Source organism: Orbicella faveolata, unplaced genomic scaffold (assembly GCF_042242905.1).
Source record: "Orbicella faveolata isolate gen_17 unplaced genomic scaffold, um_ofav_v1 contig_12, whole genome shotgun sequence".
Lineage (NCBI taxonomy): Eukaryota > Metazoa > Cnidaria > Anthozoa > Scleractinia > Merulinidae > Orbicella > Orbicella faveolata.
The window spans coordinates 4,358,736-4,373,599 of record NW_028301539.1 but is presented as its reverse complement, the minus strand read 5'-3'; the positions used below and the strand labels follow the sequence as shown (position 1 = coordinate 4,373,599).

General features: G+C 39.2%; 1 protein-coding gene across 1 annotated transcript; it reads right to left on the bottom strand.

Annotated features, from left to right (window-relative positions):
• Nucleotides 1–8,542: 8,542 nt before the first annotated feature.
• LOC110063644 (E3 ubiquitin-protein ligase MARCHF3-like) lies at nucleotides 8,543–14,846 on the bottom strand. The gene is made up of 4 exons (XM_020770637.2): nucleotides 14,725–14,846; nucleotides 12,471–12,631; nucleotides 10,902–11,231; nucleotides 8,543–10,411 (listed from the first exon to the last, which is right to left on the bottom strand). Exons 2-4 carry the CDS (start codon nucleotides 12,606–12,608, stop codon nucleotides 10,073–10,075), a joined length of 807 nt encoding a protein of 268 aa, XP_020626296.1. The 5' UTR covers nucleotides 12,609–12,631; nucleotides 14,725–14,846; the 3' UTR covers nucleotides 8,543–10,072.
• Between the last annotated feature and the right edge of the window lie 18 nt (nucleotides 14,847–14,864).

The following is a 14,864-nucleotide window of genomic DNA, read 5'->3' as shown; positions in this document are numbered from 1 at the left end:
TCCGGAATTTAAAGTGGGAACTTTGAATCCGAAAACTTTTGAATCCGGAGAGTTTTGTCGTGTGAACGATTTTCTCTCGAATCCAGATATTTTTCCGCCTGTGATCTTTTGAGTTTGCGGTGGAACGAAAATGGCGGATTACATGATCCAGTCGTAGTCGAGTCGTAGGCGCATTGATGGCCATTTGATGGCGGTCGCTGGGTGATTACCTCGTGCTGTTTCAGGTGTAAGTAATCACTTTTATAATGGGTAATGCCATACTCCTCAGAAACCGTGCCCAATTTATACTTTACTGCGCAGATGACGACGATGGCACGATCGAAAACCTCGACGGTTTTCGACCCTAAACCCTAAGTAAATACCTGGAGGAACCTGGCATGATGGACAACAGTACCGTGGTCAGCGAGTTGAAAGAAAACTTCAGACTGTCTCAACCTACCCCTAGCCTTATTTTCGGAGGCATTTTGTTTCTCGTTGTCGAGGCAACAAACTGCTTGTTAACCATTCCATCATGAATGTTCCCGGAGTTATCGTCGTGTATAAACGATTAAGAATCCGAATATCCTTTCACTGTAAACCCCTACTAATCCGAATACTCTAAAATTGATGAATTCGGGAACTCCTTTATTGTAAACCTAGTTCTAGATCGACCACTGTAATGTTTATTTGTCTACCAGTGTTTTGATCTGCAAATTTCAGTTACTTGATCAAACAACCAAAGTAGAAAAGATGGATTTTTTTCCCAGTATGATTGAAACTTAAACGCAATTTCTTCCTCGGCTAATTCAATTCAAGAAATTCCGGGTTTTCTAGCTGAGTTTGAGCATATTGTGTAGGTACAAATTTTCTACACAGCTAGAAGAGCTGAGATGCCGTCACGCAGTTAGTAGTCTATAGAAATTATGGTATTTCCACTTGACTTTATTTGTCAGTCAATGATTCAGTTGCCATAAATCATAGAGGATTGGTTAAGTGTATCTCTGAAACTGCTACTGTGTTGTAAGTTATCAGTGAAATCAATAAAATAAACAAGTGTTAAAATCATTTCCCGGGGTACTGTAGTAACGTTCTTTATCATGGATGTCGTGGGTGTCGCAATGCAAATGAAAAAACATATATATTTATACTAAGTTAAACAAAAAAAACAAAAACAAAAAACAACAAAAAAAACATTTTCCATTATTTTATCCACACAACGTTTCAAAAATTGCTGTCATCGGATTGCTGGAAACGAATATTTTACTCGAGAGTGGCTATCCGCGTCACGCAATTGCTTACATTCCAACGGCGGGTTTTGGGCAAAATCTATGAGAAACACAGGCCAAGGCGGGCGACTTGAAACCATTTGCCCAGAGATATTTTTTGATATCCTAACAGGTGGGTGTATATTTAACCCGTAGAAAGTGTTTTTATGGTATTTAAAGTTATAGCCCATAGAAAAATATGGCGATGCTTTTAAGCAATAATTCTCTTGCGACATACTGTAAAATTTTGCGTTTCAGTTTTACCTCTTTTCGGGCTCAAAACTAACTTTGATTTATTTTATTTTTCGCTCAGTCATACTACCAAGACCTGAACTGAATATAAAATCCATTGAAAGATTCTCAAGTAGTTGTTCTGCGGAGCGCGAAGCAATCAAATATTCGGAAAATTAAGCAAAACCGGAAGTAGATTTTGAGCCCAGTCGGGTCGAAATCGTTTTTGGCGTATTTCTACCAAAGAAAGCTGTATTAGCAGAAACTAACTATGGTCCGTTTCTATTCTTACTAGGACCTATCTATGGACAAAATACAAGCGAAATCAATTTTTCGACCTGTGCCATTGATAGGCGATTTAGGTCCATTTTTATAGGCATTCACTCTTAATCTACTAAAGTCTGTGTGTCTTCGAACACCGTAAAGTGCGTCCATTGCTTTTTCTTTCAAGTGATCAAGTAATAAGGTGAGGTTATCAGCATATAACAGAGAATTAAGTTCTGTACCATTTGATAAAACGAAGGGATCGGACAAAGTGTTTTCAAATGACTAAAAGGTGATTTGTTTAGATATAAGTTAAAAAGCAACGGGCTTAAAATGCAACCTTGGCGTACACCTCTTGAGTATCTAAAGGAGCGAGTTTTACAGTAGCCAATGATTTTCGGAGACTGAAATAGAGGTTGAGTGTAAACTTTTAATCAGGTCATAAAAGTGTCCTCCTTCATTAATTTTAAATAATTTCTTTATATAAGAGGCCTACATGTCAAACTGAATCAAACGCTTTCTTAAAATCCACAGAACAGGCATGAATCTTTTCGTTATGGCATTAAACCTATTAAAAAGTTTCAGATATACAGGCATCATACTTTCGAGGCTCGTTTTGATCATTTCACTTCGTATTCTGTCAGAAAATGTTGATTTCTTATTCTTCAATTTGTTAGCGGCTGCCAGTAGTTAACAGGAATGTAATTAGTAATTATTGACGCCTAAGTCCTCCCACATCCGAAGCCCGGACACGAAGCCATATTTTAAAGTAGCGCGCGCTTTGGCTCAAAAAGCCCGTTCATTCTGCTTCGTTTCCTGATATTTTTATTGTTTAGATTTCAAAACTATTAATATCTCGATCACAAACACGGAAAACAAAAAACAGGTACTAACTATACCAGGAATTCGGAGAAAGAGACCCCTGGCAAGAAAAAAGTCGTCACATCCGTCTAGAAAGTGGCCTTTTTCCCCCGCAAGCAGGAAAAGAAAATTTGAACACAACCGTATGATGTGCGCTCTCTCAATAAGTAAAAAGGCAATATTTTGTAATCATACAGACATTTTCACGTTTTGTTTGGTATTTCGTCTTCTTCCTCGACTTGTCGCATTGTTTCCAAAGAATAAAGGTATTTGTACGGAGAAGACGCACTCTTTCCCTTTCTTTTCTCCCGCCGCTTTTAGCGTTGCTACTCCCCAACAAACAGCTGGGCATCAGCTGCGATAGCCTAAACAGACTTGACGATAGCCCGAATTTCAGCCATCTAGTCCGCGATTTGCTCATTCCCGAAAAGCGAAGGCTAACTTGACCGTAAAATACAAGGATTTTTATACTTTTCGTACCTTTTTGCTCCCTGCCAATGTTTTGCCCTCTCACTGTCGGGCTGCATTGACATTCCATTGGTAAAAACGCCTTCATAGCAGAATTATGCCTTTATAGCAAACGACTTTTAAACTTTGCCAAGAAGTCAAATGCCGAGGCCTGCCTGGTGAATAAACCTCGACTGATTGGAAGTCCATTGTTGGTGGGGTTGTGCCGGCCAGTTAGTTATATGGACGAAATGTGCTGATATTCAGAGATGACCATGTAACATCTGTACTACAAGGTAGGTTAAGTCTGCATACGAGCAAAGTGGCCCATCAGGCCGAAACTTATCCCGGTTCCTGTAGCATGAAGCGACTAGGAATATTTCTATTTCCCCTGGTTGGGATGCTAGTCCATCGTAGGGTTACCCCCAACATTAAATAAGCCGGTACCCATTTATACACCTGGGTGGAGACTGGAGAGAGGCACTGTGAGAGTAAAGTGTCTTGCCCAAGAACGCAACACAATGTCCTCGGCCAGAGCTTGAACCCAGACTGCTTGATCCGGAGTCGAGCGCACTAACCTTACATACATACATACTTACATACACACAACCTTTATTTATACACGATAAAAGACGTCAAAGCTAACAAGCTTGTGGGGTCGTGTACTAATAAGATACATAAAATAACTACAATTAATAGATAAATAATTAATACAGTTAATGGAAAATTAATACAAGAATTAAGTAATTGAGGCCCCTGCGCGGTAAGTTATTGTTTGCGAACTATAATAAGTTTGACGATCAGCGCCTGATCATCAGCATTAGTCCCTCTTACAAAGCCATTCTGTTTTCGGATCCTTACCCTTATTATTACGTAACAGGAATCATAGATTGAAAGTCGAGGTTGTCATAAATACGATTTAAAACCAAGATACGTTATTTCCATACCTGACCTATATAATTTATTACGTATCCACAATTGGGGCAGCGAAATTAAAGTGGACGACACATAAACTGCACGTACTTAGTCAAAACGTAGCTTTTATAGTTTACATATATCCCTGCATGCCTTTGGGTAACCTGGGATCATATATATTTGTTATACCTCCCAACTCAAATACGTTTTCCGATTGGAGGAAATCGTGTCACGTGTCGTAGGTCAAAACTCGCTAACTTTCTAGGGCGAACACAACTCACTAACTCCCTAGGGAAACAACAGCATGAACTTTCGACTCGCACGTGATCAGGTCGTGCTCCTTGAAACCGCGACAAATTTTTGAGCCAGCCGGCGTAAAGCAAACGGTTTCTTCGCCGTTTTTCTCTACTTTTGAGTTGGGACGTATAACAAAACACTTTATGACTGGTCCCGCGGGAAACAGTGAGTTTTGTTTCCCCTCGACCTCAATGTTCCCCTCGGCTTCGCCCCGGGGAATATTGAGGATCTCGGGGAAACAAAACTCACTGTTTCCCGCGGGGCCAGTCATTAAGTGCTTAATACCCTCCCTCATTTCCTGCATGCCATCCCTTTCCAAAACAAAAACAAAACACGCCTGATCACCGGCTACTCGTTGGGGTCTGTGTATCTGGTGTTAGTAAGTTACATAGAAGACATACATACACATACATAAATCTCTTCGTGTCTAAATGGGACATAAGGCCGTAGTAAGTTACATAACCGGCGAATAATGTCTTGCGTAATCTGTTGCGTAATCGGTCGACGCGTCATGATGGAAAAAAGCCTGGAGATTTAACACGGCTGAAGAGTATCGGGGACATAAATGTCATAAAATCACTTATAGTCTAACGCCTGTAATTAATGATAATAGTTTAAAGAATTAGTTGCATGCACTGTTAACGATTCATACTCACGATCCGCGTTCATTGCGCGCGCATTTCATATGACATGTTGAGCCATTTTACACTTATACATTTTTTTCACACATTTAATGAAAATTTTGCATCAATGAGGTCAAAGACCGTGTTGGCCTCAGACAAACTAAATATTGTTTGAGAGAGGTTACAAACGGAGAACTTTTTATAGACTCTTTCCTTATAACGTGCCACGCTTATGACCGGAGTCGTTTTTCAGTTGAGGGGCATAAACTGCACGTGCACTGTCTGCATGGGATCTTTCAAAGAGCAAGAGAGGTGTTGTTCAAACAAGAATTAAAGATAAGCCTGGTCAAAGTAAATAAACAAAATCGGAGAGAAGAACGAACGAAATTGGAATGCTTCGTTGTTCAAACAACTAAATGGTACTTAATTAACTGATGAGCTTAATAAATCCTACAGTCGTAGCTTGTATGTCTTTCAAAGAAGGGTTGGGAACGATCTCTGAGTGGACGAGGAAAAGACAGAAGGCTTTGACGACATGAAGAGTTATTTGTCAATTGCTCTACTGAGCAAGAACCCGTACGAGGAAAAGTCTCTTTGCAAGAAGCTGGACGAAATAGACAAAATGAAAAACAAGATTCTTCGAGAATCTTCAGCGAAAATGTCCAACTTTGCTCTAAAGCATTTGTACATTGCCAAGTACTACGACGCGAAAAACGGGGAGCAATGCCGTCTTCCGCTTAAAGTCGCGCAAAACAGTGTTTGTTCCTTACCACCTCTAACAAAAGCCGACAAACCACAGCAACAACATGGCTTTGACGAAAGCACCTCATTAGCTTGTTTTGATCCGAGAATCGATTGCGCAACATCCAGGCCAAAGTATCACCGAAGCTTGTCAGACAAGTGTCTTCCCCTCTCGCAGAATTTGGCTGAGGAGAAAGGCGTTGCAGAAAGAGAAAACAAGGCCCACAGCATTGAAAGTCAGCCAAGCAATGCTCGCTGGCTAGCCTCAGACCAGCAGTCCAAGCCAAAGTATCGTCGTAGTTTGTCAGAAGTCGTGGCCCCAACAGGTTTCATGCTGGCAGACGAATCAGGTAACGCCCAAAGAAGGTTCCATGCTTGGGACGAAAATGAGAAGCAAGCAAAGTCTTCGTTGGACCGCAATAAAGCCACCATATTAAAACCATTTAGGCCAAGAAGCATTTCCCAGTGTGTTGCTCCCAAATTAGAAGATCTTGCGCAAGAAATAAGCAAAGAAAATGCCGGAACTAGCGCAAAAGATGAAACTGCGCTCGATGGGGAGAAAGGAGGTGAAAATCCAACCCCCGATCGCGAGGCAATTATCAAGAGGAGGAAACAATTTCAAAGGAGGCTGACCGTTGCGACCGAGACACCCTCTGTTAGGAGAGAAGGGATCTGTCGCTGGCAACAGACGGTGAAACTGGTGAAAGACCTGCCAAAAAGCGAACAAGCGGAGATCTTCCGCGGAGCCTGCTTCTTTAGAATGGCTGTACCCGGGTTTAATAGCTCCACACCTGCTAAGCCGGCTAAAAAACCCGCACGGCAACGAAAGATCTCCACGACTGTACCACCCTGCAGACAAGAGCTTACACCCAACTTTACTGCGCTCAAGAAATCATTGAAAACAAGTCGCACACAGTGAGAGAAACTTAGTAAGAAAAACTGAACTTAACAAATCTGGTAACTGTACATTATGTGGTGGTTTAAAGAGATTATTGATTGATCATTGTAAATATAATTTTGAGTTGGTCGATGTAAAATATGAATGCAATGCAAGCTTTTATGGTTCGGAAAACCTTGACAAAACAACCCAGATCAGTGTGTTCGCTGTTTCCTAGCAACGCCTGGAAATTAGCACGTGCCCACCATATTTCTAACCAGCTCAACTTACAATCGTTCAATAACCGGTTTATTGCAGAAATTGCCGGCGCTCCTAATGCTGGGGAAGTCGTAACTTTTGTAGTAGTCCTGGACTGATCAAATTAGAACATAAACGCCAGAAAAATAACACCTCGTGGAGGTTATTCAGAAAGAATTCAATAAGTGCTTAAGTACACAAAAGCCTTTTCGAGCCATACACATGGCTTGTTGAGTAGATGTGAAGTAAGATAGTAACTGAGAGATGAAAGGCCGAAAAACTTTCACTTTGCAAAATCGTGTTTATATGTAAGTATTGCTCAATAGCTCTCAATTCAATGTTCAATGATCTCGACTGTTTGTCGTAAAGTTAGAACCACCTTAATTTTTAGCATGAAAAACAGTACCACGTACTTTACTGTATTGCGCAATAACTTTATGATACACAGTTCAGTACAGTCTCAGTAGAATCGCTATTGTACAGCTGAACAAAGTACTTCTTGACAGTTTTTTTTTGAACTGTTGAAAGCTAACTAAGTGTTGATAATGAGTGGACAGTCTGATTAATGGTCTCGTGCCGGCTGGATGAATGTGACTGCATGCCGATATTAATCGTAAACTTGTTTACATCAAATTCTTAATTTTACGTTGATCTAAAGAGCCGCGGAAATATCACACTGTACAGAAGATGGATTGCAGACAATTCGCAAACAAATACTTTGGGTGTTGTAATATTAATTTTGTACATTTTTGTTGATTTATGCAAATAAAACTTGGCAAACGTACAATTTCGGACTGTCTGCCAAATACTTCTCATGAATGCTTTTTTGAAGTTTTCAAGTACGTCAAACTTAAGAAGCTTTAAAAACACCTCGCCCAATGAAAGGGAAATCTTTGGTCATGACAATGCTAGCACGAAATTTATCGAGCAGAAACAAACATCAACTGGTAAGTGTTTGTAAAATCTAGTTGTTGGGCCACGTTTGTAAGAAACTGCAACAACGCTATTAGTACAAGTATCTATGTGAAGTGGAACGGGAGAAAATTTGTGAGGTTGCCACACCCAGCACTAATTTAACCACGCTCTCTCATTCAACACCCCCACCCCCTCCTCCGCTCTCCTCATCCCCAACTCCACCTCTCGCGGAACTCTGAAGCGAAAGACACAGTTTTGCTCGATGTCTCATTGAGGGTTCAACCTCGTTCCCAGTGCTTTTCACTTAGAGAAAGGAAAAACCACTGGGAACGAGGTTGGTGTAGGGGTCTTTAGGTCTCATTTGTGTTGTCCAGGACAGAGCGCAAAAGTTTTTTCGTTCGATCACAGGCGGCCGAAACTCAAATTATGAGAACGACAAACGTAGGCTTAACGTTTCACGCAAACCGTGACGTACAAAATGTGGCTCTCTCAACTTCACCACAAACCAGATTTGTGAGTCTGTGTTAGGACAGTTATTACTTAGGGGTCGTACAAAGTTTGAGGTACGCTCACATTGGTCTTCGTTAGCAGTCTACTTCCAATCTCCAAGGAGCCTCCCCGCCTCCTTTTAACTCGGCAACTCCCCCCCTCCCCCTCAACGCACTAAGACCATATCATTTCCTGTGATTGACAAGATAATTAATCACAGCTCTACACGGTGTTTTACTGAAGCACAGGGTGTAATGAAAAATTTTCTTAGTTTTTACTCCAACCGAATGGAATAAAACTAAGCATAAGCCCAGAAGTACGCCTTGCGGACCAGTTTTTTTTTTTTGCTTCTCAGAGGACTTCTTTTTAACAAGACAGCATTTTTCGTAATACTACAACTTAGTAAGTTTATTTGCAGTAGGCTTTATACAACCAACATCTAAATATATGCAACTATTCTGTAAAACATTTTGAAATACAAATTAGTGATCATCAAATTAATCTGTCGAACAAGGTTTTGATGTTAATTTTTTTGTATAATATTCTACTGCGAATGTATTACTTCTCATCATAAAATAATCGTATACAATTAAACATCATCTGCTTTAACTAATCAGTGGCTACAGGCTATTATACAAAACGAACTAGTAAATACAATGACCATCTATACATCAATCTATGAATTCTCTTACAACTAGCGATATGCCAGTGCATAGCCAGTACAGTTACCATAAATCCCATCCCCCTTTTCGATGGGCTTATCATGTTTGGGGGACACCATATTGAAGGGGGCAGGGGGGGGGGGGGGTTAATGGAGAGATAATGGGGGAAGGTGCTTGTTTAATTTCTCCAACAAAATACTGATAGGTTATCTGATTGCCATACTTTCTGTGCCTATTTTGATCAATAAAGTGTGCTATGTACAATTCTTTTTGAGTACCAGTACTTGCCAAATAATATTTCCCACAAAGTTTCAAATACAGTATGTGAATTTGTGCCTGGATTAGTGCTGTAAATATTCACCAGGAAAACAGGGGCTTTAATGCAATAAATGAAATCTGGAGTGACCAATAAGTCCTTATGCATCCCATGGCATGACAAGCACTGTTGTGTGTCGAGTGAACAATGAAGTCTTCAATCTTGTGAAAATTGAGCATCTCATAATTTCACTCTTCCAAAATTACGAAATTAAGTTTCATGAAAATTGTGTAATAAATTAACATACATGTGATACTTTCAACTTAAAAGATGTGAATTTGAATTTTAAGTTGTGGCCTTTCAATGAGGAAACCATGCGCTTTTAATCTTTTCACCCTGATTACACTCAACTGCAACTCATGCATGCATATTCCATGGCAGAGAAGTAGAAAGATGCTGTGAGAGTGAAGTGTCAATTTACAGTGACCCTGGACAGCAGTTACTCAGACCGCTTAATGAAAAATCTGAAATCTATTTAGTGACAAATTTGCAATTTCCCTCCTAATGTTATAGAGAAACATTCCTATGTTACAATATCAATGTACATGTAGACATGTCTGGTCTGTATATACTCATTCTATAATCACCTCTTGAAATCCATGTACATTAAGTATGACTACATTTCCAAACACTGAGAAGGGAGTTGAAAGTACCTCTAGTAGCAAGGCGTTTTTGAGGAACCTTGAGGTGTTTGGAAATGTGGTCAAACACTGCCTTGAATGTCTGATATATCTTCTCAATCGAAACTAAAACTAAGGAGAAAACTGAGAAATAAAGTCAAAAAAATCTATGCTAACTGCAATCAGATTATCCAAACACCGTCCGGTCATGATTTTCTTTGTTTAAACTTGATGAGTTTGAGGAAATTATATAGTACTCTGACAGGGCCTAGTTACCTAAGACTAAAAACTGTTTCATTTGCAGTAAGTTTATCATACTATGTGTGACATTTGTATAGTCCGTCCACTACTTCTTTCCTCTCGACTCCGTTGCTGTGGCCCAGTTGTTTGGCCAGGGCCAACGACAATGGACCAATCTTGGTTCAAAGCACACCATTTCCTCCAGTAGAAGAGACATTTTGTCCACCAGCAATACAGGAGAGCAGCATCGAGAATTATTCCAAATCCATTTACCACATAAAATATTACGCATGCTGTTGAGACACACAGTTCAGATGCACTCACAGAGATGGAGAATACATTTAAAAATAGTCCAACGACAAATACAGTAAACCAAATCAACGGCGTAGGCTTGTCCTCTGGCTTGCGCCACTATAATGAAACAAAAACATGATGTTGGTCAGGGAGTGTCTCCTTTTAGTGCTTCTCATAGATGTGGCATTTTTAGGGCAGATTATGCAGCAAAAAGGAGGTCTTATCCATTTGGTGTCTTGAAAAATCTCAAGGGTAGCTGACAGCCCTGTACATTAACGTTTACTACATGGCGATTTTCGCCAGTAACCAGAGCTTACCAGCAGTTTTGATTTGCTAATTTGCAGAACAACATTGTTTAAAATTCCGTACAAATAGGCAACCATGTATTATCAAACTTGTACCCACACTTTGAACAGGCTTTAAAGATGTAAATAACGACTTGCTGTTCGATCAGAAAACAAAATAATAGAAAGCATTACCAATATAAAAAGAGTCATCCAAAGGTATCCCACACCATAACTCATGGCTCCTCATTCTCTTATAATGCAAACCATTTTATCTACCCTTTGCTACTGTTGACTGAATCAAAGATATTAAACAAACTTACCTCGGCATATGGCTTTCCCTTTTTCTTGATATCAACTTTATATCGACATAGTTCACAGGTGTTTTTGACTTCTTTTTTGAACCAGGTTAACAGACAAGATGCATGGACATGCTTTGCAGAGCCAGAACAGTAACAAGGTGTTATGAGGGGTTCTTCACCAGAGGAATGGCATATACGGCAAATGCTCTGGGACTCGGACAGATCAGTATTTTCCTGCTCACTTATTTTGCCCTGCATTATTGTGGCTAAATGCTTCTGCTGAAGGTCTTTCATCATGTTGTATACCCGTTGCTGTCGTTGACGTCTGCCGGCAAGAGTGCTCTGTGGTGCCTGGTCAACAAAGGGAAGTGACAACTTAATGTCTGTCTTAATTATTCTTAACCTTGGCACAAAATTTCAGCGTTAATTTCTAACAAGATAGTGAAATTAAAAAATTGCCATGTCAACGTTTGGTGTGAACTTTCTCAATTCAATAAACCAGTCAAAAAGCGACGATTGGAAGTGTAACTTGTCACATATCATACTAAAAGTTATTAATCAAATAGTACACTTGTGAAATCAAGAAATAATTTCACTTGCATTTTGACAAAATGTGTGTGAAATTATTTCCTAATTTCACTGCTCACCATTTGATTACCTATACTAGTGTTGTTTATTAATTTACCATGCTAGCTTCAACAAAAGGCCTGTTGTATTTTTGGAAATATATAAGCAAGGCAGTGCTTACACAAATGATTCTCTGAAAAAAGTTTCATCATCAGTGTATGATGAGAGCTGTTTTATTTAATATTTAACCCACCCTTGGGCAGGTGATGCCCCCCCCCCCCCCCTGGAGGAGGGACTCCAATATAAAAAGGACGGGGGTGCTCTTCATACCTTTTAGGGGTTAAAATGTGATTTTGGTACCTCTTAGGGTGTTCAGTCTCAAAGGGTCCACAGCGGGAGCTTTTGCAGTACCTTTTAGGGCATTGAGCCAAAAAACATTTGAGAGGAGATATTTGACAATCAACTGATTTTTTGTTATTAAAAAGTGTCAGTCAATGTTAGTATTAGTTTTAGAATTGGTACTTCTTAGGGATATGAAAATTTCAAGCCCCACAAACAGGATCTTGGTACCTCTTACGGTATCTTTCCAAAATTTCCGATGAACCCACCCTTTTTCTATGGGACTCTATATGCTTGTTGTGAAAAAAGTTTGCACTCATTGTCTGTAACTTTACCTTTCCAAGGATGGCTTTGTGCCCGAGTTTACTCATGTACTGTCAGGCTATAGACCCTTTTCATAAATGGCTGCCGATTGTAAATTCTTTAATTTGTAAGTATTCAAATTAGCCTGACTAGCCTTGTTCTTGAGTTGATATTTCAAAAGAGTTTTTATTCCCAAATGGGTTTAGTGACGCTAATTTAAATGCATACAAAAGAATTTTGGCAGCCATTTATGAAAAGGGTCTGTAAAGCATTCATCAACCCAAACACAATTTATCTAAAATTGATCTAAAATTAAAAGTTAATTTCCATTAGATTTTTGCTGAATTCAGTGATTTTGACTGTAAATTATGTATGACTAACCTGTTGATCTTCATTTTCTTGGGAGGATGAAGTTCCAGATTCAGCAATGCATGGCGCCACAACTTGGACTTTGTGGACAGACACAGATGGTGACTGTTTTGTCTCTGATTTGCCAGCACCTTCTTCAGCAGAAGCCATCTTGATAGTTTAAGGCAACCAACCTATTAGACAGTATGTCAGGATATTGTTAGCAAATAAATCACACTACTGATTACAGGAGGATAACTGTCTACAGGTCACAAGGGTCAGAAAACGTCATTCTATTTGCATTTTGCCCCTCCCCACCCCTGTGCAATGTTGACAATTAACACTTTCATCTAACACAAGTTTGCATTTTGACATGTTCCAACTTTGAAAGGGGAAGTGGGAGACTTATTCTGTAGGCACTACGGTTATGATTTCATGTTTTTGCACATTTTCCAAGTGAACACAATTTGTCCATGGTTGTAGGCTGTTTGTCATACTTGTAACTTTAACCATATGACCACTGCTTTTAATTTGTTTACAAAGATCTCCTTAGAAATGCAGGATTACATTTTCAATCTATCAGGAGCCTGTCTTTTTACCTGTATAAACCTTGCTGGAGAATCAACTTGTTCTACAGATTAACGAATGAAAAATTGACCATTCAACCTCAGGCTTTAGAATGTCTCCTTATCTGACCAATCACCATCAGAGTCACTTTATAACATTGCCAGTAAATCTGCATGATCTAATTAAGTTAGTAGCTCAAGCATATAGACACATGTCCACATTTGATCCACAAAATTATGTGGGAGGCAGAATTGCGGCTCTTTCCAGAAAGAAAAGAGAAATTAACATATCACTGTAAATTAAAGCTGCTCACGCTTATTCATGACTTATATTGTTGTGTTATACAAGAACTGGTTCATGCTTTTACCTACGTGTCTGTCAGGTTATGGATACTCTTAGAGGTTTAGAGAGCACTTGAGAAGCTAGGATTAATTTGTTCATCTTGGCTACACCTCAAGCAACTCTTAGGCTTCTATTGTACATGTAGTCTCTCAACTCTCACATGCAGCCATCATGTGCTCTAAAGCATGATTAAGGTCTTAGTTAATTTGTGAAAATATTGGAAAATGATAGACCTCCAGTTTTATGAAAATTGTCTTTTGGCATTAGATTCCCTAGAAGACTTTATTTCACACTTAGCATATTTCCCCTTTATGAAACAGCCAGGCATGACCATAAAAAAACATCTTAATTCACATAGCACTTCACATGGGACTTCACAAACCCTAAAATGTACTTTCCACATACATGTACCAATTTGCAATTATCTGCCACTCTAATGTATTCAGATCTAATTCTTAAGAACAACATATTTTCATCTGAGACAAAAGAGTGGATCTTAACAGACATCCTGAACTTTACCTTTGTTGGTTAGCTTGTAGTTATGTTCTAGCTATAGATGTTAAGATCCAGTTATAACAATCAACACTGACAAAATGGTTCCTAGTATAACGCGGAAATATCTTTAAATTCAATTGCTTTGTAAATTCCAACTCAGGAAAACGATTTTATTTCGTATTTAGCATGCATCTGAACTCTATGGACTTTCAAATCATTGATTGTTGAGAAAAACAAAGAGAAAAATTACTTCGAATTCGATAGAAACGACTGTTAGTCTGTACAGCAATAAAATCTTCGAACACAAGTTCGATCACCAGTCTTCCAATCCATGCACATTCAGTTCATCTACCTAAACATTGAGTTAATTGGCAGGGATAAATACAAAATATGCAAAAAAAAAAAGATCTATAGGGAAAAAAATTATTTAAGGCTATGGTAGTTAATAAGAACGCCAAAAGACTGCCATGTATTATTCTTCGCAAAGGACCGCCAGATATTTTAACTAAGGCGATCGAACTGAAACTGCTAACGACTTCCGCAAAAGAAAGCAATCGTACAAAGAATCAGCTCGCATTTCAAGATCAGACTTAATACTTTGCATCGAAGATCGGTCACAACCTTCCCACGCGAACAGAATTGAATTTCATCTGCTTTAAGCTTTGAGGAAATATTCAGAGGATCTCTGAGGAATACCGAAATTTCATGTCGGGTAAACTACAACATAAATTGGAAAATTTATCATGGAAATGACCGCGATAAAAGAGTAAACAAGAAGAAACAACAACGGACTACCTCAATGAAAAAGAACTCGACAGCTGTGCCAGTGCGAAGAGAACAGTTAGTAAACCATTTCGTTAAACACACGGAGAATTATTCTTACCTTTTACTTACAGCATCATGAGGACGTCACAAGGACTACTTGGCAGAGAAAGCAAAATTTATCGCCAACTGGTCTTTTTCCACATGTCGTGTTAATCGGATATGGAGCCTCTTACAATAAATTCGTACCCAGGCTGATAC